Source organism: Oncorhynchus masou, unplaced genomic scaffold, assembly GCF_036934945.1.
Source record: "Oncorhynchus masou masou isolate Uvic2021 unplaced genomic scaffold, UVic_Omas_1.1 unplaced_scaffold_97___fragment_2___debris, whole genome shotgun sequence".
NCBI lineage: Eukaryota > Metazoa > Chordata > Actinopteri > Salmoniformes > Salmonidae > Oncorhynchus > Oncorhynchus masou.
Window position 1 is genome coordinate 61,485 of NW_027016553.1, and position 24,205 is coordinate 85,689.

The window sequence follows — 24,205 nt, forward strand, 5'->3', positions numbered from 1 at the left end:
GTTTTTTTGCTGTTACATTATATTATTTTCATCAAAACAAAAGTTTTTCGTTTGATACTTTGGATGCCTACACAACGTGCTACGAAGACGTTGTCTATAACAGACCCCATGCAATCCGATGTGTTCAATGAACAAGTGGCGCAGCGGTCTAAGGCACTGCATCTCAATGCAAGAGGCATCACTGCAGTCCCTGGTTCGAGTCCAGGTTGCATCACACCCGGCCGTGTGCGGCACACAATTGGCCTGGGGTTGGCCGTCATTGTAAATACGAATTTGTTATTTACTGACTTGCCTAGTTAAATAAATGATAACGTCAAAAGCCGATGTTTTTTAAATGTAACTTTGTAGGGTTTTCTATCGGTGTGCATTGGACATTGGTTTATATTGAGCTGGAAGAGTAATTATCAAACTTATAAGACCAAATGTCATGTTTATGGAAGGCAGTTTTAGCAGAGTGGTCTAGCTACTGTCCATGGTGCTGAAACTAAGGCACGCGCCACCCAAGCGCTGTCCGGGACACTGAACTGTTCAAGATCCTTGCACGGTGCTTAGATTTGCCTCAATACTGATGTTGATTGAGGGTGTCGAGTCTAAAGATAATTTATGATTGATGCACCATGATAAGTGATATCAAAAATTAACTGGAGTACCCGAAGCCCTGCCCCTCTTAGCCTATGTTGTGGGGTTTGCTATGGTGATGTCAGAGTATGGGGGAGGGGTGAACAAGGGACCATGAGCGAAAGGTAAGGCAATATTACGTATTCTCGCTGACAAAGGCAAATGAAGCCATGTTTTTTTGCTTATGTATTTTGGTGTAGGCTATTCTACATTTAAAGTTGGAGTAATGCCGCATTTGTAAACTGGAGACTGTCGGAAGAGCACCCAGCTCCGGATTATGTTTGATGTCTCTAACGGTCAATGAGGGCGGTGCGGGGATGTTGTGGACGTTGTATCCAATGCTGAGCAGAAGTTGTTGAAATAGGGATCAGAAAGCCCGTATTGCCTACTTGAAAACAACGAAGCAACCAGAACCATTCAATAATGGTAGGCTATTTATAAATCATATTACGTTTACAATTCTGCAGTATATAGTTACATTATTATGTTCCCCAAATTCGTTTGAAATCAGATTGTAAACCTATCCTTTCGCGAATATATTTTGGTTTCTGTAATGGACGTCCCGGTCCTAATTCTTAAAGATGCAGTCTCTTTAGGCTGCTCATTTATATAAAACACTAATCTTATTTCACATAACCTTCAGTATCATATACATTATGGACTGAAAAAGCAGAATACACAGTTATGTTAATCCAAAGGTAATCCAAAGGTAATCCAAACGACCAGAGAATGTAAATTCGGACAAATAACTGAACTCTTTTGGATATTCCCCTTGAAAAAAACGTTTATCGTTTTGATATGAGTTTCAGAATAAGCTATAATGTTCACAGGTTGTAAAAACATTAATGTGTGACTTGTAGCCGATTGCGTGTTGCTTAGGGTTACTGAAACTTGGAGAAAATCATAATGTTGATAAGTTTGAAAGCTGTAGGCCTTGTGCAGTAGCCTATGTCATTGTATTTTGTGGTTTACCCTTCCTTTACATTATGAAGAGGCTATAGAAAAAGTAGGAGATATCAAATAATATTTGAAGCCAGGCATATTTGTTTCGATTTAGGTTGCTATTGTGAAAGTCCTTTATGTTTTTGCAACCCGGAGAGGCATGGGCCTTTAATAAACGCAATGTTGCCTACTTTTCTTGTTCCTATCTCTTCAGTTTTTTGTCTTTGTAGTTCAGTTGTATGTGGATGTTCACTCGGTGACCAATTAAGGCCCAAACCTGCATGTTATTTTGTGACAAAGTGGCTTTGCAATGGGCCTACTTGCTGCGTTACTATATAATTTGCCTAGTGCTTTGCTACTCGGCTCGCAGGAGGTTGTGTGTCGATGACTGTAAAGTGTGTCGGTAGGAGACAGGGGAGGTGGAGCTACATTTCCGAGAGCCGATGCGCCCCTCAAATGTCACCATCTCCCGGGGCTAAGTGCGCTCAGAGTGCCATTTATAACGAGTTTATTAATATAGTAGCACTAGAAAAACCCATCCAAGCTTGATATTTGAAGGCTCGCTCTCTCTCTCTCTATAGCAAGGACTGATTAAATCGAAGGCGTGGTGCCATAGCCTCTCATACAGAGTGAGTGTGTTAGGTCGTGTTAGCACCATGGACAGCGAGCGCCGTTCTGTTTTTGTGCAATAACGATAAACAAAGACACGAAGCCCCGTTCTCTTTAAACCCACAATCATATATTTTTGTTGAATCTATTCAAATGTGTCCTACAGTATGCTTGTAGGTCTAATTCCATTATGTGCAATACAGAAGAAAAATATCATGGTCGATGGCTATGCTTTTGGTAGGCTAGCTGCTCTGGTAAGCGGATATGCATTTCCGTTGTACAGTTAAATATTTTAGCATATATGCTTCATGACTGGTTTATTAAAGGCTATTCCTCAAATAACACAATTACCACCAGTTACTGGGCTAACTGTCCATCCATATAGCAGGAGTAATCATAGGTAGGCCTAATATGGTATAAAATTATACATATTTTTTGCACATTGCTGCATGTTTTACGCAACATGATCTTAGAACACTGTAGGCTATCCCTCAGTATCAGTGATTAACTGAGAGCTCTAGTGATAACACACATGCAGGCTTTCTGTATTGTTCTCATATTTTTCTGGGAGAATCCCACACACAGCCCAACCCTGTTTGCGGAGAGCTACCCTCCTGTAGGTTAGACATTTTTTCATTTATCAGACGCGATTTACAGTAGTAAATGCATACATTTTCGTACTTTCACGTACTGGTTCCCCGTGGGAGTCCAACCCACAACCCTGGCGTTGCAAGCTGCATGCTCTACCAACTGAGCCACACGATTGTAAATAACAGATTAAACAAACCTGATTCCATTTATCAACCAGCTAGTTATTAGAAACAGGTGCGCTAGATTAGGGTTGGAGCAAAACCAACAGAATGGTAGCTCTCCAGGCACCGGGTTGAAGAGTCCTAATGTATGAGGAGCTCCAAGGTACCAGGTGCCCACATGAGGCAATAGCTGTGTGGATGTAGTTCGTAATGTATAGTAGGCCTAAAATGAAACAGCTGGGTCGAGTGCCCATGCTATACAGCACCAGTCAAAAGTTTGGACACAACTACTCATTCCAGGGTTTTTCTTACATTTTTACTATTTTCTACATTGTAGAATTATAGTGATGACATCAAAACTATGAAATAACACATATGTAATCATGTAGTAACCAAAAACATTTTAAACAAATCAAAATATATTTTATTTTTGTGATTCTTCAAAGTAGCCCTTTGCCTTGACAGCTTTGCACACTCTTGGCATTCTCTCAACCAGCTTCATGAGGCAGTCACTCAGAATGCATTTCAATTAACAGGTATGCCTTGGAATTTCTTTCCTTCTTAATGCGTTTGAGCCAATCAGTTGTGTTGTGACAAGGCAGTGGTGGTATACAGAAGATAGCCCTATTTGGAAAAAGACCAAGTCCTTATTATGGCAAGAACAGCTCAAATAAGCAAAGAGAAACGACAGTCCATCATTACTTGAACACACGAAGGTCAGTCAATCTGGAAAATTTCAAGAACTTTTAAGGATTCTTCAAGTGTAATCGCAAAAACCATCAAGCGCTATGATGAAACTGGCTCTCATGAGGACCACCACAGAAAAGAAGACCCAGAGTTACCTCTGCTGCAGAGGATAAGTTCATTAGATTTACCAGGCTCAGAAATTGCAGCCCAAATAAATGCTTCACGGAGGTCAAGTAACAGACACATCTCAACATCAACTGTTCATAGGAGACTGCATGAATCAGGCCTTGTAAAGAAACCACTACAAAAGGACACCAAGTATAAGAAGAGACTTGCTTGCTCTAAGAACCACAAGCAATGGACATTAGATCAGTGGAAATCTGTCCGCATGTGTGGTTCCCACCGTGAAGCATGGAAGAGAAGGTGTGATGGTGTGGGGGTGCTTTGCTGGTGACACTGTCAGTGATTTGTTTATAATTCAAGGCACACTTAACCAGCATGGCTATCACAGCATTCTGCAGTGATTCACCATCCCATCTAGTTTGCGCTTAGTGGGACTATCATTTGTTTTTCAACAGGACAATGACCAAAAACACATCTCCAGGCTGTGTAAGGGCTGTTTGACCAAGAAGGAGAGTGATGGAGTGTTACATCAGATGACCTGGCCTCCACAATCACCTGACCTCAACCACATTGAGATGGTTTTGGACGAGTTGGACCGCAGAGTTCCCATGTGTGGGAACTCCTTCAAGACTGTTGGGAAAAAGCATTCCAGGTGAATCTGGTTGAGAGAATGTCAAGAGTGTGCAAAGATGTCATCAAGGCAAAGGGTGGCTACTTTGAGGAATCTCAAATATACAATATATTTTGATTTTGGTAACTTTTTGGTTACTATGTTATTTCATAGTTTTGATGTCTTCCCTATTATTCTACAATGTAAAATAAAGAAAAACCCTTGAATGAGTAGGTGTGTCCAAACTTTTGACTGGTTTTTGGTCATTGTTCATGGGTGTAACGCTGTGTCATTGTAGAATTAGAATATCGTTCTATAGCCTAGTGGGTGCAACAGTCTAGTGGGTGCAATAACAATAATAATAATTTAATAAGAGTCATGGCTATTTATCACCCTCTTATGAACCATCCATTTTTTTTACCTATAGTTCCGTCCAGATTGAACATGAGATGATTTCTGGGGTGCTTTACAATGATCATTTTGTGTTAGGATGTAGGCCTGACTAAGTATTTATGCTTTATGCTGGTGATGTATAACCATGACTTTGTGTACAATGTCTCTCCTCTCCAATAGAAAATGAGTTCAGAGGCCAGCTGCTGAACCAGAGGTGGACACGAGGGGACAGAATAAGCAGATTCTGTGAGACCAAGAGGAGCCTGCGAATCAAAGTGAGAAGCTGTGTGTGTGTGTTGGTGTGCATGCACGTATGTGCCTGTGTCTGTGTGAGAAAGAGCGAGAGAGAAATAGAGAGTTAAGGCTTCGTGATACCGACGAGTAGTGTCAGAAACCGTGACCCTCCCATTTCACACAAATCTATCTCACACTGCTCCTCTCTCCCGCTCTCTTCCTTCCCTCCCTAAATTTAAGGAGGTCATACATTTTTCCTTTTAAAAGCTTTTATTAGAGTTGATAAGGACTCTGCTTCTGTAACCAGATCTTGCTCCATTGAGGAGGAGGTTCCACCTCACTTTGTAATCAGTATTAAAGTTATGTGTATGTGTTTGGTTATGGATGTGTCTGTGCTTTAAAATACTTGTGTGTGTGGGAAGAGGAAGACGGGGGGGGGGGAAGATAAAATTATACTGCTATGGTACTTGCAATGAGGTACTGTATGGATTGATGATGGAGAATAATTGTAGAGAAGTCACTCAACAAGTGAAGCTGTGTATGTGTGTGTGTGTGTGTGTGTGTGTATGAGCATCAATATGTGGACCTGTGTGCCTATGTAGTATGTGTGTGAGTGAGTGAGTGAGTGAGTGAGTGAGTGAGTGAAAGAGAGAGAGAAAGAGAGAAAGAGAGGTAGTGAGTGCCCTGTCATAACACTTTGTGTTTCAGATGAGTCAGGAAGCAGCAGAAACAAGAACACGGACCCGCTCAAAAGGCATCAGAGGTGAGCTGGGGCCACACACATGCAGGTTCAAACGCATGATACTAATGGAAACAGCTTCGTTTGGAGTGCATTTAGCGTGCCATTTAGCATGCCACATTTAGCGTAAGTGTCTTTTGATGTTCACTGTTTGTCTTTTTACTCTCCAGTACCCAGTGAACTCGTGGGAACAGAGTTAAGGTGAGAGAGGACGATGTTTTATGCTACGGTATTAAATTCAGACACACTTTTCCTATTACTGTATACATGTAGCCCAGTCCTGAAAAATGTAATATTAGTTTAGGCCGGCCCAGTGCACTTAAACCAGAGCATGCAGATATTCAGAGCAAATAAACTGGGCTGGTGATGAACTGGAAAGCACATACAGAGTTTGAACATATCCATTGCGCAACATGAAGAAAACAAACGTTTGTTTCCTGTTGTATCACTAAGTAGCTGCCCCACCCCTGGATGTGATGGTTCAGGCCATGTCAGTGGGAGATATTCACGACACAAAAGGTATGATATACTAACTGTACTAACTACCACTAACTCTTAGCACTCAAGTTCCTATGCTAACACAGTTTTTTAAATACATCTCAACTTTGGGTCATTGATAAGAAGTGCCATAACAAATTCAACGTATAGTGTAAAATATACACTTGAAGGGGAATTCAATAGTCTCTTACCATCTCCGCACCCACAGCGTTCTCGGATGCCCAATAGTGAAGAAGAGGAAACTTGCGGAGGCGGAGGCAGAGGCAGAAGAGAATCAGCCCGCCCCTAAGAAAAAGTCCCTGTCCCTGAAGTTGGCCATGGACGAGGGTTTCAACGCAGCAGACAGTGATGCTGGCAGTGAGGCGGAGCATGAGGAGGAGGAGGAGGAGGAGTCAGAGGATGAGGAACAGAAAGAGAAAGAAAATAACAAAACGCCAAACCCACTGGAGTCCATGAAAGGTGAGTCAAGAGAAGACCAGGATCCAAGGAAAATATCACATTTATCATGGATTGTTATTAGCTATTACAGTGGTATATATTGATAATGATACTAAAGTAAGTAATGATGGAAAGACAAATATAGGGAACAGCTTTCTCTTTAGCAATAACCTATCAACTCTGCACTGTACACAGCCAATTGCGCTCAGGTGTTACCCGAAGACACAGAAAAAGAGACATCTGTCAAGTTCGACTCCATAGCTGCACCTGAAGCAGAGGCTCTGCAGGAGGACACAGAGGCAGCCACCACAACCCAACAGCAGGCTTCCACAGAGGCAGAAGCAGAAACAGAGGCAGAGACAGCAACATACAGACGTGAAGAGGAGGTGCAAGCAGTGGCAGAGATACAGGCCACAGAGGAGGAGGAGGAAGAGGATGAGGGGACAGTTGATGAATACAGAACAACAGAGCAGCCCAAAGGCAATGATGAAACAGGGAGAGCAGAGATTGAGGAGAAGCAAAAGGAGGAGGTAGGATACGAGGAAGAAGAGGAAGAAGAGGAAGAAGAGGGGGTGGAGGAAGAGAAAGAGGAGGAGAGGCAATGTGTGGGTCAGGAGAACTCAGATCATCAGTACTCCAGTGGTGACTACAGCAGGCATCAGGCAAAAGTGGAAGGAGATGAGGAAGAAGAAGGGCAAGAGAAGGAGGGAGAGGAGACTGAGAAGAAGGTAATGGAAGAGAAGGAGGACGAAGAGGAGGAGGAGGTGGTCCACGTGGAGCCTCTTGCCTCTAGTACGCTTGCTCAGGGATGTGAGGATACAGAAGTTGCACCGGAGGAGGTAAAGATTGGTACCCCGTTGACAGAAGAGGAGGAAGAGGAGGAGGAAGGAGAGGAGGAAACAGAAGCAGGGGAGGTGGAAGAAGAAGACCAAGACTCTCACAAAGCCTCACCTACCACAGTGGTCATTGAGATACGATCTGAGGAGGAGGAAGAGGAGGAGGAAGATGACTGTCTCTCACAGGGTTCAGGCATGACAGATGACTCCGAGACCTGGGATATGACCCGGGGGAACTTGGGGCTGCTGGAGCAAGCCATCGCCCTGAAGGCCGAGCAGGTGAGAGGGCCGAACGACGACCAACAGTCTCCCGAGGACCAGCGCTACCACAGCCCCGACGACAGGGCCAGCAAACCCATGGACCCAGCCATGCGACACAGAGGACACCACAGCAAAGGTAGGACAGTTTATGGTTCATCAGGATGTCTTTTATCCCACCATAGGTTAATCTTGCAATTATTATCCTGCTCACTCAACTTCTCTCCACTTTCCATCCAGACAAGAAAGAGGTGAAATGCCCCACCCCTGGGTGTGATGGGACGGGCCATGTGACTGGGCTGTACCCCCACCACCGCAGCCTCTCTGGGTGCCCTCACAAAGACAGGATCCCACCTGAGAGTGAGTACTTTTGTTTGTAGTACCAGCAGAGTAGTAATACAGTACTACCAAAGTGCTAACAGGGAAACATTACTGCTTTGAACAGTATGCAGACTTGTCACACATACATATATCTCTCTGTCTATGTTTCTTTGCCTCCATTTCCCTAGTCCTGGCCATGCACGAGAATGTGCTAAAGTGTCCAACTCCAGGATGCACAGGCCAAGGTCACGTCAACAGCAATCGCAACACGCACCGCAGGTATTATACTGTCCAATGATTATAACCTCACATTTACCTTTTATCCCTACACTTAAAGGCTATCATTGAGTGTATGCTAAATGAGCTGTTAATGAGCTGTAGCTCTAGTCACAAAGTTAGTCAATCAAAAGTGAAACAATTGATGAATTATCACTATCTCTCTTTGTCTGTCTCAGTCTGTCCGGTTGTCCCATCGCAGCTGCAGAGAAGCTTGCCAAGGGGGGCCAAGTTACCCTCACTCACCCCCAGCCTTCAGTCAGCGAGCCCCAAACTGGGAGTCCCCATTCAGACAGGGTTCTCAGGTGAGCCCTCTCTCCTCCTCCCTTTCTCCCCTTACTTAAATATCTGTCCGTCTCTGATGCATTTTTACTCATATTTGACCCTTTCTCTTGCACATAATGCGCTCTCTCTCTCTCTCTCTCTCTCTCTCTCCAATAGACCAATGTGTTTTGTCAAGCAGCTGGAGATCCCTCAGTATGGCTACAGACCCAACGTGGTGCCTGCTACACCCCGCGCCAACTTGGCCAAAGAGCTGGAGAAATACTCCAAGGTTTCCTTCGACTATGCAAGCTTCGACGTCCAGGTGTTTGGGAAGCCTATGCTGGTTCCAAAGATGCCCGCCACCAGTCAATCCTCACCCAAAGCCATCAAATGTAAGATGATCTTGGCAGAAAGAATTCAAAACTATGAGAATGCAGGGAAAGCAGCTATAATCTTTATAGCACATGAATAACAATGTTGTTTATTATGGTAATTGAACAGTCATCAGATCTGATAACAGTAAGGGGCTAAAAACATATGGATTAGAGACAAAGTTCTCGAGTCCTCAATCTTCAACCTTGAAGGGCCTTAAGATAAGATAAGTGTAAGGGTTTTCCTCTGGTGAAGGAGAAGCGGACCAAAATGCAGCGTGGTGGTTATTCATGTTCTTTAATAAAAGGAACTCGACATGAAATAACTAACAAAACAATAAATGTGTGAAAACCTAAACAGTCCTATCTGATGAAAACACAGAGACAGGATCACACAAACACACAGTGAAACCAGGCCTATCTGGTGAAAACACAGAGACAGGAACAATCACCCACAAACACACAGTGAAACCCAGGCTACCTAAATATGGTTCCCAATAAGAGACAATGACTAACACCTGCCTCTGATTGAGAACCATATCAGGCCAGACATAGAAATAGACAAACAAGACATCCAACATAGAATGCCCACTCAGATCACACCCTGACCAACCAAAACATAGAAACATACAAAGCAAACTATGGTCAGGGTGTGACAATAAGATAGTAGTTTATTCATCCCCCAGAGGAGAAATTTGATTGCACCAGCCAATACATACATTACCACTAAATATGCCATAAAAACACAACAAAAGACACAACGACATTAAAAGCAGCACATCATCAATGGATATTTAAAAAAAAAAAAGTGTTCATGTTAAAAGCCTCATAGCATATGGTAAAAAGGATAAGTGGAAACGCTGTTTTTTTGTTTGTTTTTTTGTTTTTTTTGTTTTTACCCCTTTTTCTCCCCAATTTCGTGGTATCCAATTGTTGTAGTAGCTACTATCTTGTCTCATCGCTACAACTCCCGTACGGGCTCTAGAGAGACGAAGGTTGAAAGTCATGCGTCCTCCGATACACAACCCAACCAAGCCGCACTGCTTCTTAACACAGCGCACATCCAACCCGGAAGCCAGCAGCACCAATGTGTCGGAGGAAACACCGTGCACCTGGCAACCTTGGTTAGCACGCACGCACTGCGCCCAGCCCGCCACAGGAGTTGCTGGTGCGCGATGAGACAAGGACATCCCTACCGACCAAGCCCTCCCTAACCCGGACGACGCTAGGCCAATTGTGCGTCGCCCCACGGACTTCCCGGTCGCGGCCGGTTACGACAGAGCCTGGGCGCGAACCCAGAGACTCTGATGGCACAGCAGCGCTATGATGGCACTGCAATGCTCCAGCCAGGTACTGTGGAGGGCGTGGCTAGTGATGGCCTCTATACTCCTGAGCTTCTTGAGGTTCTGCTTATCTAGGGTGGGATCTAGATTGTTTTCAAAAACTATGGAGGTGTTCTCTTTTCACTGCAGCTTATCGTCAATCACCACCCCCAGGTATTTGTACGAGCCCACCCTTTCCACAGTGACCGCATTGATGACCACAGCAAACGCACTCTCCTTCCTCCTGAAGTCTATCACCAGCTTATTGGTTTTAGACCCATTCAGCTCCAGGCGGTTTCAGCTGCACCATGCCACAAATTAAGATATTTCCTCCCTGTATTGGGAATCATCATCCTTTGTAATGCAGCCTACAATGGCTGAATCGTCTGAAAACATTTGTAGGCAACAGGAGGCTTGGGCGTGCCAGCAGTCTGCTGTGTAGACGGTGAAGAGGAATGGTTACAAAACCGTCCCTTGTGGGGCATCTGTGTTAGTGATGATGTTGTCTGAGACGGAGTGGTTCTGTAGTCTGACCCACTGCGGCCTGTCAGTGAGGTAGTCCATGACCCAGGTGATGGTGGAAGGATGACCTGGAGTTGGCGGGCTAGAAGATGGGACTGGATGTTGTTGCACAGTCCTTGAGCACCCGAAGTCTGAATTAGAGGTTGCCTGATGATGATTTTTCAACGCCGATGCCGATTATTAGAGGACCAAAAAAAGCAGATACCGATTTAGCCTCGAATAAATAATGAAACGTGTTCAATTTGGTTTAAATAATGCAAAAACAAAGTGTTGGAGAAGAAAGTAAAAGTGCAATATCTGCCATGTAAATAAGCTAACATTTATGTTCCTTGCTCAGAACATGAGAATATATGAAAGCTGGTGGTTCCTTTTAACATGAGACTTCAATATTCCAAGGTAAGAGGTTTTAGGTTGTAGTTAATATAGTATTTATAGGACTATTTCTCTCTATACCATTTGTATTTCATATACCATTGACTATTGGATGTTCTTATAGGCACTTTAGTATTGCCAGTGTAACAGTATAGCTTCCGTCCCTCTCCTTGCCCCTACCTGGGCTCGAACCAGGAACACATCGACAACATTAACATTAACTGACTTGTCTAGTTACATAAAGGTGTAAAAAAAACTTTTTTTAAATTGGCCAAATTAGTGTCCAAAAATACCGATTTACGATTGTTATGAAAACTTGAAATCGGCCCTAATTAATCGGCCATTTCGATTAATCGGTCAACCTCTAGTCTGAATTCATAGGTCCTGCCACCTTCCTGGCATTGGTCAGTTTTAACTGCTTCCTCACCAACAGTCAGAGTAATAGCAGGACTGGTCCCAGACTCCGCTGTTGTAACCTCTCCATAGACACCTTACCAAGGGCTCTTGTTCTCCGTGGCCGACATGAGTAAGACATTTAAGCGTGTTAATCCTCACAAGGCTGACGGTCCTCAGAGCATGTGCAGACCAGCTGGCTGGAGTGTTGATGGAGACATTCAATCTCTCCCTATCCCAGTCTGCTGCCCCCACTTGCTTCAAGATGTCCACCATTGTCCATGCTAGGTAAAGCTCCGCCTTATCTCAGTTCACTGGTCACGATGGCAACACCCACCCGTAGCACGCGCTCCAGCAGGTGTATCTCACTGATCATCCCTAAAGCCAACACCTCATTTGCCCGCCTTTCGTTCCAGTTCTCTGCTGCCTGTGACTGGAACGAATTGCAAAAATCGCTGAAGTTGGAGACTTTTATCTCCCTCACCAACTTCAAACATCTGCTATCTGAGCAGCTAACCGATCGCTGCAGCTGTACATAGTCTATCGGTAAATAGCCCACCCAATTTTACCTACCTCATCCCCATACTGTTTATATTTATTTACTTTTCTGCTCTTGCACACCAATATCTCTACCTGTACATGACCATCTGATCATTTATCACTCCAGTGTTAATCTGCAAAATTGTAATTATTCGCCTACCTCCTCATGCCTTTTGCACACAATGTATATAGACTCTCTTTTTTATCTACTGTGTTATTGACTTGTTAATTGTTTACTCCATGTGTAACTCTGTGTTGTTGTCTGTTCACACTGCTATGCTTTATCTTGGCCAGGTCGCAGTTGCAAATGAGAACTAGAGAACTAGTCTACCTGGTTAAATAAAGGTGGGATTTTTTTTTAAATGTTCCTGTACCCAGGAAAGCAAAGGTAACTGAACTAAATGACTATCGCCCCATAGCACTCACTTCTGTCATCATGAAGTGCTTTGAGAGGCTAGTTAAGGATCATATCACCTCTACCTTACCAGTAACCCTAGACCCACTTCAATTTGCTTACTACCCCAATATATCCACAAACGATGCAATCGCCATTGCACTGCACACTGCCCTATCCCATCTGGACAAGAGGAATACCTATGTAAGAATGCTGTTCATTGACTATATCTTAGCCTTCAACACCATAGTATCCTCCAAGCTCATCATTAAGCTCGGGGACCTGGGTCTGAACCCCGCCCTGTGCAACTGTGTCCTGAACTTCCTGAAGGGCCGCCTCCAGGTGGTGAAGTTAGGAAACAATACCTCCACTTCACTGATCCTCAACACATGGTGCCCCAGAAGGATGCGTGCTCAGCCCCCTCCTGTAATCTCTGTTCACCCATGACTGCGTGGCCACACAGTCCAACTCAATCATTAAGTTTGCAGACTACACAACCATTGTAGGCCTGATTACCAACACTGACGAGGGAGGAGGTGAGGGCCCTGGCGGAGTGGTGCCAGGAAAATAACCTCTCCCTCAACATCAACAAAACAAAGGAGCTGATTGTGGGATTCAGGAAAAAGCAGAGGGAGCACGCCCCTATCCACATTGACGGGACCGCAGTGGAGAAGGTGGAAAGCTTCAAGTTCCTCGGCATACAATACACTTGACAACCTGAAATGGTCCACCCATAGAGACAGTATGGTGAAGAAGGTGCAATAGCGCCTCTTCAACCTCAGGAGGCAGAAGAAATTTGGCTTGGTCCCTAAGACCCTCACAAACTCTTACAGATGTACAATTAAGAGCATCCTGTCATGCTGTATCACTGCCTGGTATGGCAACTGCACTGCCCGCAACCACAGGGCTCTCTAGAGGGTGGTGCGGTCTGCCCAACACATCACCGGGGGCACACTGCCTGCCCTACAGGACACCTACAGCACCCGATGTCACATGAAGGCCAAAAAGATCATCAAGGACATCAACCACCCGAGCCACAACCTGTTCACCCCGCTGTCATCCAGAAGGCAAGGTCAGTACAGGTGCATCAAAGCTGGGACCAAGAGAATGAAAAACAGCTTCTATATCAAGGACACCAGACTGTTAAATAGCCATCACTAGCCGGCTACCACCCAGTTACTCAACCCTGCACCTTAGAGGATGCTGCCCTATATACATATACATGGAATCACTGGTCACTTTAATAATATAAAACGAGTCATTTTAATCATGTTTACATACTGCTTTATTCATTTCATATCTATATTTTGTATTCTATTCTACTGTGTTTTAGTCAATGCCACTCCGACATTGCTCGTCCTAATATTTATATATTTCTTAATTCCATTATTTTACTTTTAGATTTGTGTGTATTGTTGTGAATTGTTAGATATTACTGCACTGTTGGAGCTAGGTACACAAGCATTTCGCTACAGCCGCAATAACATCTGCTAAATATGTGATAATCTTTTCATTTTTAAATTTTATTTGTTGGGTCATTGTCCTGTTGAAAAGCAATTGATAGTCCCACTAAGCGCGAACCAGATGGAATGGCGTATCACTGCAGAATGATGTGGTAGCCGTGTTGGTTAAGTATGCCTTGAATTCTAAATAAATCACACAGACAGTGTCACCAGCAAAGCACCCCCACACCATCACACCTCCTCTATGCTTCATGGTGGGAACTACACATGCAGAGATCATCCGTTCACCTACTCTGCCACTCACAAAGACACAACGGTTGGAACCAAAAATCTCAAATTTGGACTCATCAGACCAAAGGACAGATTTCCACCGGTCTAATGTCCATTGCTCATGTTTCTTGGCCCAAGCAAGTCACTTCTTCTTATTGGTGTCCTTTAGTAGTAGTTTCTTTGCAGAAATTCGATCATGAAGGCCTGTTTCACGTAGTCTCCTTTGAACAGTTGATGTTGAGATGTGTCTTTGTTTCTTGACCTCTGTGAAGCATTTATTTGGGCTGCAATTTCTGAGACTGGTAACTCGAATGAACTTATCCTCTCCAGCAGAGTTAACTCTGGGTCTCCTTTCCTGTGGCGGTCCTCATGAGAGCCATTTTCATCATATAGCACTTGATGGTTTTTGTGACTGCACTTGAAGAAACGTTCAAAGTTCTTGACATTTTCACGATTGACTGACCTTCATGTCTCACCTTCTTGCCCCAAATGGACTTTTAACGAGGCAGACTTGTTAATTGCAATAAATTCCAGGTGACTACCTCATGAATCTTGTTGAGAGAATGCCAAGAGTCTGCAAATCTGTCATCGAGGCAAAGGGTGGCTACTTTGAAGGATCTCAAACATAAAATATATTTAGAATTGTTTAACACTTTTTTGGTTACATATGATTCCATATGTGTTATTTCATAGTTGAGATGTCTTCACTATTATTCTATAATGTAGAAAATAGTCAAATAAAGAAAAACCCTAGAATGAGTAGGTGTGTCCAAACCTTTGACTGGAACTGTATGTACATTTACAAAAATGTCTATATACAGGTTTTCACTTTGTCATTATGAGGTATTGTGTGTAGATGGGTGACACAAAAAAAACTATCTAATCCATTTTGAATTCAGGCTGTAAAGCAAGGTGTATGAATACTTTCGGAAAGTATTCAGACCCCTTGACTTGTTCCACATTTTGTTACGTTACAGCCTTATTCTAAAATGTATTACATTGTCCCCCCCCCCTCATCAATCTATACACAATACCCCATACCGACAAAGCAAAAACAGATTTTTAGAAATGTTTATTTTTATAGAAAATTAAAACCGGAAATATTACGTTTACATAATCATTCAGACTCTTTACTCAGTACTTTGTTGAAGCACCTATGGCAGTGATTACAGCCTAAATTCTGCTTGAGTATGACGCTACAAGCTTTGCACACCTGTATTTGGGGAGTTTCTCCCATTCTCTGCAGATCCTCTCATGCTCTGTCAGGGTAGATGGGAAGTGATGCTGCACAGCTATTTTCAGGTATCTCCAGAGATGTTCATTCGGGTTCAAGTCCGGGCTCTGGCTGGGCCACTCAAGGACATTCAGAGACTTGTCCTGAAGCCACTCCTGCGTTGTCTTAGCTGTGTGCTTAGGGGTTGTTCTCCTGTTGGAAGGGGAACCTTTGCCCCAGTCGGGGGTCCTGAGTGCTCTGGAGCAGGTTTTCATCAAGGATCTCTCTGTACTTTGCTTCGATCATCTTTGCCTCGATCCTGACTAGTCTCCCAGTCCCTGCCGCTGTAAACATACTCACAGCATGATGCTGCCACCACCATGCTTCACTGTAGGGATGTTGCCAGGTTTCCTCCAGACGTGATGCTTGGCATTCAGGCCAAAGAGTTCAATCTTGGTTTCATCAGACCAGAGAATTTTGTTTCTCATGGTCTGAGAGTCTTTTGGTGCCTTTTGGCAAAGGCAGTGGCTCTGTCTGGCCATACTACCATAAAGGCCTGATTGGTGGAGTGCTGCAGAGATAGTTGTCCTACTGGAAGGTTCTCCCATCTCCACAGAGGAACTCTAGAGCTCTGTCAGAGTGACCATTGGGTTCTTGGTCACCTCCCTGACCAAGGCCCTTCTCCCCTGATTGCTCAGCTCTAGGAACAGTCTTGGTGGTTCCAAACTTCTTCAATTTAAGAATGATGGAGGCCACTGTGTTCTTGGGGACCTTCAATGCTGCAGACATTTTTTTGGTACCCTTCCCCAGATCTGTGCCTCGACACAATCCTGTCACGGAGCTCTACAGACAATTCCTTCCACCCCATTGCTTGGTTTCTGCTCTGACATGCACTGTCAACTGTGGGGCCTTATATAGACATGTATATGCCTTTCCAAATCATGGCCAATCAATTGAGTTTACCACAGGTGGACTCCAATCAAGTTGTAGAAACATCTCAAGGATGATCAATGGAAACCAATGGAAACAGGATGCATCTGAGCTCAATTTCGAGTCTCATAGCAAAGGGTCTCAATACTTATGTAAATAAGGTATTTCTGTTCTTTTTTAAAAATAAATTAGCCAAAAAAATTAAAACCTGTTTTTTTCTTTGTAATGGGGCATTGTGTGTAGATTTCTGAGGGAAAAAAATGTTCTAATCAATTTTAGAATAAGGCTGTAATTTAACAAAATGTGGAAAAAGTCTGAAGGCACTGTATATACAGAATTGTATTGTTTTCCACCAAGTCCAACAACCAGGGGATTCGATATTATGCAAGTAATGTTATTTGATAGAGACTCCAATTATATCTGCTAATTTCATAGGTGATCTATCCCCTATATAAAAAAGATGATCTTGGCATTTGTTGAATTTCTGTTGGAAACCATTCCTTAACTACCAAAACATAACTTTCATTTGTTATGTCAGTGCTCATGAGAGAAATTGGTTGGTTATAGGGAGAACTGTAATGGTGGCTTGGTGCATGTTCAACTGGGAGGATGAATTCTCATTTGGACTCCCACCCTCTCTCTCCTCCACAGCTAAACCATTCCCTAAGGCCTCGTCCCCGAGCCATAGCTTGTCAGGAGGATATGCAAAGAGCAGCTCCTCCTCGTCCTCCAGCGGCTACGATTACTCCCATGATGCTGAGGCTGCTCACATGGCTGCCACTGCCATCCTGAACCTGTCCACGCGCTGCTGGGAAAGGCCCGAGAACCTTAGCACCAAACCGCAGGACGCAGCCGGCAAGGTAGGCCTCTTTGCTACCCAGCCATCCTATCCTATTGGTGTTGGTAGTTGACTTTACAAAGTCTTTCCCTCTTGAAAATATTTATTGGACACACTGCATTACTTGACCATGCACTTTCTGGCAAATCAACCTGATCTTGTGATCTTCTAACTTCTGTTATCAATGTACATAAATATACAGGTGTAGGATCTAAGTTTGACCTATATTGTCACAGCAAAATTATCCTGCAGCAACAAGATTTGAGCATTTAGTCCATAATGTTGCTTGATCTGTGGTTAGGCTATTAGCTGGCCAAACGTAGGCTACATGAAAAGTTCAATACTGTTAATATAACCATGTATTAGTGTTTCTTTTGCGTGAATTTATGTAAATCAGAAGCTCATCTGCAGGAATTTTCCTGAGCTTCTGCGAGAAGCCCAGAAAAAGTCTCATTAACAAAATAGTGATCAAATTAGGATCCTACATCTGTACACACTAGAGGAGGTTGGTGGCACCTTAATTGGGGAGGATGGGCTCATGGTAATGGCCTTGGTGGAATCAGTGGAATGGTATCAAATGCATCAAACAAATGGATTCCATGTGTTTGATGCCATTCCATTTACTCCAGTCCAGACATTATTAGGAGCCGACCTCCCCTCAACAGTCTCCACTGGTACACACACACACACACACACACACACACACACACTCACACACATGCTAACATAGTCCTTGTACCTTCAGGAAATTGATATTGAAGTGGATGAGAATGGTACACTGGACCTGAGCATGAAGAAGACCATCAAGAGGGAAGGGATGCAATCACCAGACCCATCTTTATCCTCCTCCTCTTCCTCGCAGCACCTGGAAGGTGTTCCCTTGTCCCAGGCCCACCTGCAAGAGGAGTGGGAAGGGCCTCTGGACTTCACCAAGCCAAACTGTCCCAAAGAGGAGGAGGAGCAAGATGAGGTAACCACATAACGCTAAGTCTGCAAATAACACCAAACCATTGGAATTATGATAATGTTATAGTCTTGAAAGAGGTTACCCGCTGGGCACAAACTGGTTAAATCAACGTTGTTTCAACGTAATCTGTCTACGTATTGTGATGTGGAAAATACATATTGGATTTGAAATAAGTTATCAAACTTTTTTTTACCCTTATTTTACAAGGTAAGTTGACTGAGAAGACATTCTCATTTACAGCAAAGACCTGGGGAATAGTTACAGGGGAGAGGAAGGGGGATGAATGAGTCATTTGGAAGCTGGGGATGATTAGACTACCATGATGGTATGAGGGCCAGATTGGGAATTTAGCCAGTACACCGGGGTTAACACCCCTACTCTTACAATAAGTGCCGTGGGATCTTTAGTGAACACAGAAAAGACACCCCTTTAACTTCCCGTCCAAAAGACGGCACCCTACACAGGGCAATGTCCCCAATCACTGCCCTGGGGAAAAGGGATATTTTATTTCGACCACAAGAAAGAGTGCCTCCTACTTGCCCTCCAACAGCATCTGGTCTCCCATCCAGGGACTGATCAGGACCAACCCTGCTTAGCTTCAGAGGAAAGCCAGCATCAGGATGCAGGGTGGTATGCTGCTTTTGAGGAAAACATTTGAAACCACAGGATTATGTCATCATGGTAACCAATTTTCAACAAAGACAAACCTTGTATTAAATATGTTGAAGTTGTACCTTTGAAAGAACGTCAGATCTTCAAGGTAATATGCACAATAAGAAAATGCTATAGGCTGGGCAGCCTACTGGAGAGTTGATCCATCTACAGCCATCCTTTCAGTCTCCCATCCAGGATTTTAACAAAGCCCAACCCTGCTTAGCTTTTGTCACCGACTAGTACCAATGTGCTATCATAAGAATAATTGTTGCTATCGTGTTGTGCTATCATGAGAATGATTATCGAAGTCATTCCACAGGGTAGGTTCAACTTTATCAATCATACATCATCTATGATGCTATTTAGGCCTGTATAGTATTTGGGAAGTAATCAACAGCTATTCAGCACATGATTCAAATACATATAGGCCTAGAGTTTGGTTAATTTCAAATGGAATCTACAAGTTGATAATAAATATGTTGTATTCACGTCTCCTTCTCAACCTAAAACAAAAGTTAAAGAATTTGATTGAATCAAATCAAACTGCATTTAAAGTTTGATTTGTTTTAGTCCTATTCTTTAACTTAGGTTGTTGGTTGAAATAGAGACCTGAATCCAACATGTAAATTATTAATATGTAGACAAATTGGAATTAAGCCAGACTCAGTGGCACAGATGGATTCTGAAAAAATATTCAGACCCATTGACCTTTTCCACCTTTTGTTACTTTACAGCCTTATTCTAAAATGTATTAAATATTTTCCCCTCATCAAGCTACACACAATACCCATAATAACAAAGCAAAAACAGGTAAAAAAAATATTTGTGCAAAAAAAAAAAAAATGAAATATCACATTTACGTAACTATTCCAAATCAAAATTGTAAGATTGCCTTTTTGTCTCATGGAACATTCTGGCAATGAATCAGGGATGGATGAAATGATAAACTATAATCTCTCTCCATCCTTACCTGTGTTTGTTTGACCTTCCCCCAGGTGGACTTTGTGGCCCAGTCCTACACCTCTTCTGATGCAGAGGACGATGACATCGCTCAGGAGAGCATGGAGGACAGGAAGTACCCAGGCGAGGTAACCACGTCCAGCTTCAAGGTCCAGTTCTCGCCCAAAGACTGCAAGAAAGAGGTTCTACTGTAAGTCTGCTGTAAAATAACTTCAATCCAGCATTCATAACAACATTATAAGAGAAAAAGCATCCCAATTTTAATCTTAAAATTTCTATCTATGGAGTACTCTAATCTCAAGGCTGACACATAACTATTATAAAGGACATAGTTCAAAGTAGTACTGCCATCCACCCTCACTATGTTTTCAATTAATTAATTAATTTCCAATTATCTCCAGATGTCCCACCCCAGGTTGTGATGGCAGTGGGCACATCACTGGAAACTACGCTTCACATCGGAGGTATGACACAGCCCCACTCCCCTGCATTTCAACCAATGCAGTCGGTAGCGCTGTTTCACATTTTCCGTCTTACAACTACATACAACTGCATTTATAGTGTTTTTCAGGCACTGATTCTGAATGTCAACTAATCTGCACATCTGCATTACAAATCCAGAACTTTCAATAATGACTATACTCTATTACTCTCTTATCCTGTGCTACAATGAATCCTGTAAACAATATTCATTGTTATGATTGGGATCGAGCCCTTTCCTTTGTTCTGCCCCTTATTAAATGACTTCACAATATCCTCTCCATCACTCTCCTTCCCTCTCTCTCTCGCTCCCCCTCCTTCTCTCTCTCTCTATATTTTCCATATCTTCCAGTCTGTCAGGCTGTCCTCTTGCTGATAAGTCTCTTCGGACCCTCATGGCAGCCCACTCTGCTGAACTTAAGTATGTCTGTGCTTGTATTCCCCCTTCCGTCCTTCCTTCCTTCCTTCCAACCCAGGGGTAACTCTGCTCATGGAGTGTTGCATGTGTATGCATGTATTGGTTCCAGTTCAGCTCCAACACATCTGCAAAACTAACTGTTGTCTGACTTGAAGATCATGGTTAGTCAAGGATTTGAATTAGGTGTTAGTGCTGGGCTGAAATAAAAGTCTGCACACGCTTTGGCCCTCCTGGACCAGAGATCCCTATCCCTGTTCTAACCCTACTTTATACTGACATGACTGAACCCTGCTGATCTTTGTATTGTCACCACAATGTGCAGGGATGTGTCTTCCTCTGCTGCGATCTCCTGTATCAAACAAATTGCTATCCTATAGAGAAAGAGTGTTAGCTACTTTTATGAGAAACGCTTTCGTATGTTCTTTACATTTGCTATGCTATGCTCACATGACTTGTGCTGACCTCTGTCTGGTTGACCCCCAGGTGTCCGACCCCTGGATGCGATGGATCAGGTCACATCACTGGAAACTATGCCTCCCATAGAAGGTACACACAGATAGTTTATTGCTTTTGTTTCTATTTTTATTTCATCCTAGACAATCCTACTGCAAGATAGTCTAAAAAGGACTGTATTCGAATCCTTATTTTTCTCTCTATGTCTCTGTCAGTTTGTCTGGATGCCCTCGTGCAAAGAAAGGTGCTGTCAAGACAACACCCACCAAGGACGACAAGGAAGACTCTGAGCTTTTAAGGTTGGTCCACGACAAACCATTTGTTTTCTTTTCTTTACGATCCACACAATGGATTGCCCTTTATTCGGCCCTCTAGCTCTCAAACGAAATGCTGATTGCTTTCCTCTCTCTCTCTCTCGCTCTTCTTTCTCCTCTCCTTCACTGTCGACCCTGGCTTCCCCCCCTCCATTAGTAGATGCCCGGTGCCCGGCTGTGACAGCCTGGGCCACATCAGTGGGAAGTATGCCACCCACCGCAGTGCCTATGGGTGCCCCCTGGCAGCGCGGCGTCAGAAGGAGGGGCTCCTCAACGGCTCTCCTTTCTCCTGGAAGGCCTTTAAGACTGAGGGACCCACCTGTCCCACCCCCGGCTGTGACGGATCAGGACACGCCAATGGCAGCTTCCTCACACACCGCAGGTATTACACTCAATCAAATTCAAATAAAGGTTTTTGTTTGCGTTCTTACTGTTACGGGTTTGTACGGGAGGCAAAGTCAGCAGAGTGTAGTGAACAGGCACACTTTTTATTCCGGTCCAACGAAAGCACAAAAGTACATAAATGTGCCCAAACACGGAACAATAGACAAAAAGTATGGCGCGTAACAATACCCACATAACATAAATACAATTTCACACAAAGACATGGAGGGGAACAGAGGACTAAATACATGCAGTTTGATTAGGGAATGAAAACCAGGTGTGTATGGAACAAGACAAAACAAATGGAAATAAGAAAAATGGAGCGGCGATGGCTAGAAAGCCGGTGACGTCGATCGCTGAATGCCGCCCGAACAAGGAGAGGAGCCGACTTTGGCGGAAGTTGTGACAGTACCCCCCCTTGATGCGCGGCTCCAGCGGTGAAACTCCCGCAGCAGTTCGGGGTCCAAAACATCCGCAACCGGGAACCAGCACCTTTCCTCCGGACCATACTACTCCCACTCCACAAGGTACTGAAGGCCCCCACCCGACACCTCGAATCCAGGATGGAACGAACGGAGTACGCCGGGACCCCCTCGATGTCCAGAGGGGGTGGAGGAACCTCTCGCACCTCAGATTCCTGGAGCGGACCAGCCACCACCGGCCTGAGGAGAGACACATGGAACGAGGGGTTAATAAGGTAATCGGACGGAAGTTGTAACCTGTGACACACCTCGTTCACCCTCCTCAGGACTTTGAATGGCCCCACAAACCGCGGACCCAGCTTCCGGCAGGGCAGGCGGAGGGGCAGGTTTCGGGTGCGAACACCGGGGCCTCACTGCGGTGATGTTCCGCGCTAGTCATTTCACGGCTCACTGGAGGTGAACATGGGTGGCCTCTCATGTCTCCTCCGCGCGCCTGAACCAGTCGTCCACCGCAGGAGCCTCGGTCTGACCCTGATGCCACGGCGCCAGAACCGGCTGTTAACCCAATACGCACTGAAAGGGGGAGAGGTTAGTGGAGGAGTGGCGAAGTGAGTTCTGCGCCATCTCGGCCCAGGGCACAAAAGCCGGCAACTCCACCGGCCGGTCCTGGCAATAGGACCGCATAAATCTGCCGACATCCTGGTTGACTCTCTCTACCTGCTCGTTACACTCGAGGTGAACTGGGGACCCCAATCAGACACTATATCTTCAGGCACCCCCTGGTGCCGGAGGACGTGAGTAAACAGGGCTTACGCAGTCTGTAGGGCCATAGGAAGACCGGGCAGAGGGAGGAGACGACAGGACTTAGAGAAACGATCCACAACGACCAGGATCGTAGAGGAAAAAAGAGGAAAGAGGAAGATCGGTTAGAAAATCCACCGACAGGTGTGACCAAGGTCGTTGTGGAATGGGTAAGGGATGTAGCTCACCTCTGGGCAGGTGTCTCGAAGCCTTACATTGGACGCACACCGAGCAGGAGGAAACATAAATCCTCAAGTCCTTTGCCAAGGTGGGCCACCAGTACTTCCCAGTCAGACACGCACACACGCACACACGTCAGGAACGCACACAAGCCCGATGGGACACTGGAGGGGAGCGGGCTCTGTACGTAACGCCTGCTCAATGTCCGCGTCCAGCTCCCACATGACCGGCGCTACCAGGCAGGAGGCCGGGAGTAGGGGAGTGGGATCCATGGGCTGCTCCTCTGTGTCATAGAGCCAGGACAATGCATCTGCCTTCATATTCTGGGAAACTGGTCTGTAGGGTAGGGTAAACACAAAACGGGTAAAGAACATGGCCCACCTTGCCTGACGAGGATTCAGTCTCCTTGCTGCCCGGATGTACTCCAGGTTGCGGTGGTCAGTCCAGATGAGGAAAGGGTGTTTAGCCCCCTCAAGCCAATGTCTCCACGCCTCCAACGCTTTGACCACGCCAACAGCTCCCGGTCCCCCACATCATAGTTACTCTCAGCCGGACCAAGCCTCTTCGAGAAGAAAGCACAGGGGCGGAGTTTCGGTGGCGTACCCGAGCGCTGTGAGAGCACGGCTCCTATAACAGCCTCGGGCGCGTCCACCTCCACTATGAACGCCAAAGAGGGATCCGGATGGGCCAGCACAGGAGCCGAGGTAAACAGATTTCTCAGGTGCCCAAAAGCCCTGTCCACCTCAGCCGACCACTGCAAGCGTACATGACCCCCCTTCAGTAGTGAGGTAATGGGAGCAGCCACCTGGCCAAAACCCCGGATAAATCTCCGGTAGTGATTGGCAAACCCTAAAAATCGCTGCACCTCCTTTACCGTGGTGGGAGTCGGCCAATTACACATGGCTGCAATGCGGTCACTCTCCCTCTCCACCCCTGATGTGGAAAT

The 24,205-nt window shown here is 44.8% G+C and overlaps 1 protein-coding gene and 1 long non-coding RNA gene across 13 annotated transcripts in view; one reads left to right on the forward strand and one right to left on the reverse strand.

Annotated features, from left to right (window-relative positions):
* The window catches only part of LOC135538809 (uncharacterized), a 56,869-nt gene that overhangs the window by 14,328 nt on the left and 18,336 nt on the right, over positions 1 to 24,205 (reverse strand). For 4 of the 7 annotated variants that reach the window (XR_010455498.1, XR_010455492.1, XR_010455493.1 and 1 more), the window contains 4 exons: positions 19,818 to 19,976; positions 18,730 to 18,828; positions 17,966 to 18,165; positions 6,397 to 6,556 (listed from right to left, as the gene is read on the reverse strand). This is a non-coding gene — a long non-coding RNA (uncharacterized LOC135538809). The remainder of the gene's footprint in view (positions 1 to 6,396; positions 6,557 to 17,965; positions 18,166 to 18,729; positions 18,829 to 19,817; positions 19,977 to 24,205) is intronic. The other 3 variants (XR_010455494.1, XR_010455497.1, XR_010455495.1) reach the window with 3 other exon arrangements.
* The window catches only part of LOC135538806 (myelin transcription factor 1-like), a 30,665-nt gene continuing 7,162 nt past the window's right edge, over positions 703 to 24,205 (forward strand). For 2 of the 6 annotated variants that reach the window (XM_064964725.1, XM_064964729.1), the window contains exons 1-19: positions 778 to 1,044; positions 4,915 to 5,009; positions 5,677 to 5,731; positions 5,878 to 5,908; positions 6,161 to 6,226; positions 6,414 to 6,664; positions 6,839 to 7,876; positions 7,978 to 8,097; positions 8,247 to 8,337; positions 8,514 to 8,639; positions 8,776 to 8,990; positions 17,040 to 17,248; positions 17,972 to 18,196; positions 19,843 to 19,997; positions 20,209 to 20,271; positions 20,640 to 20,708; positions 21,189 to 21,251; positions 21,374 to 21,457; positions 21,630 to 21,854. In XM_064964725.1, coding sequence (XP_064820797.1) covers positions 5,677 to 5,731; positions 5,878 to 5,908; positions 6,161 to 6,226; positions 6,414 to 6,664; positions 6,839 to 7,876; positions 7,978 to 8,097; positions 8,247 to 8,337; positions 8,514 to 8,639; positions 8,776 to 8,990; positions 17,040 to 17,248; positions 17,972 to 18,196; positions 19,843 to 19,997; positions 20,209 to 20,271; positions 20,640 to 20,708; positions 21,189 to 21,251; positions 21,374 to 21,457; positions 21,630 to 21,854 — 3,086 coding nt within the window. In that variant the 5' untranslated portion in view covers positions 778 to 1,044; positions 4,915 to 5,009. Of the gene's footprint in view, positions 744 to 777; positions 1,045 to 4,914; positions 5,010 to 5,676; positions 5,732 to 5,877; positions 5,909 to 6,160; positions 6,227 to 6,413; positions 6,665 to 6,838; positions 7,877 to 7,977; positions 8,098 to 8,246; positions 8,338 to 8,513; positions 8,640 to 8,775; positions 8,991 to 17,039; positions 17,249 to 17,971; positions 18,197 to 19,842; positions 19,998 to 20,208; positions 20,272 to 20,639; positions 20,709 to 21,188; positions 21,252 to 21,373; positions 21,458 to 21,629; positions 21,855 to 24,205 lie in introns of those variants that run through there. The other 4 variants (XM_064964730.1, XM_064964731.1, XM_064964726.1 and 1 more) reach the window with 3 other exon arrangements.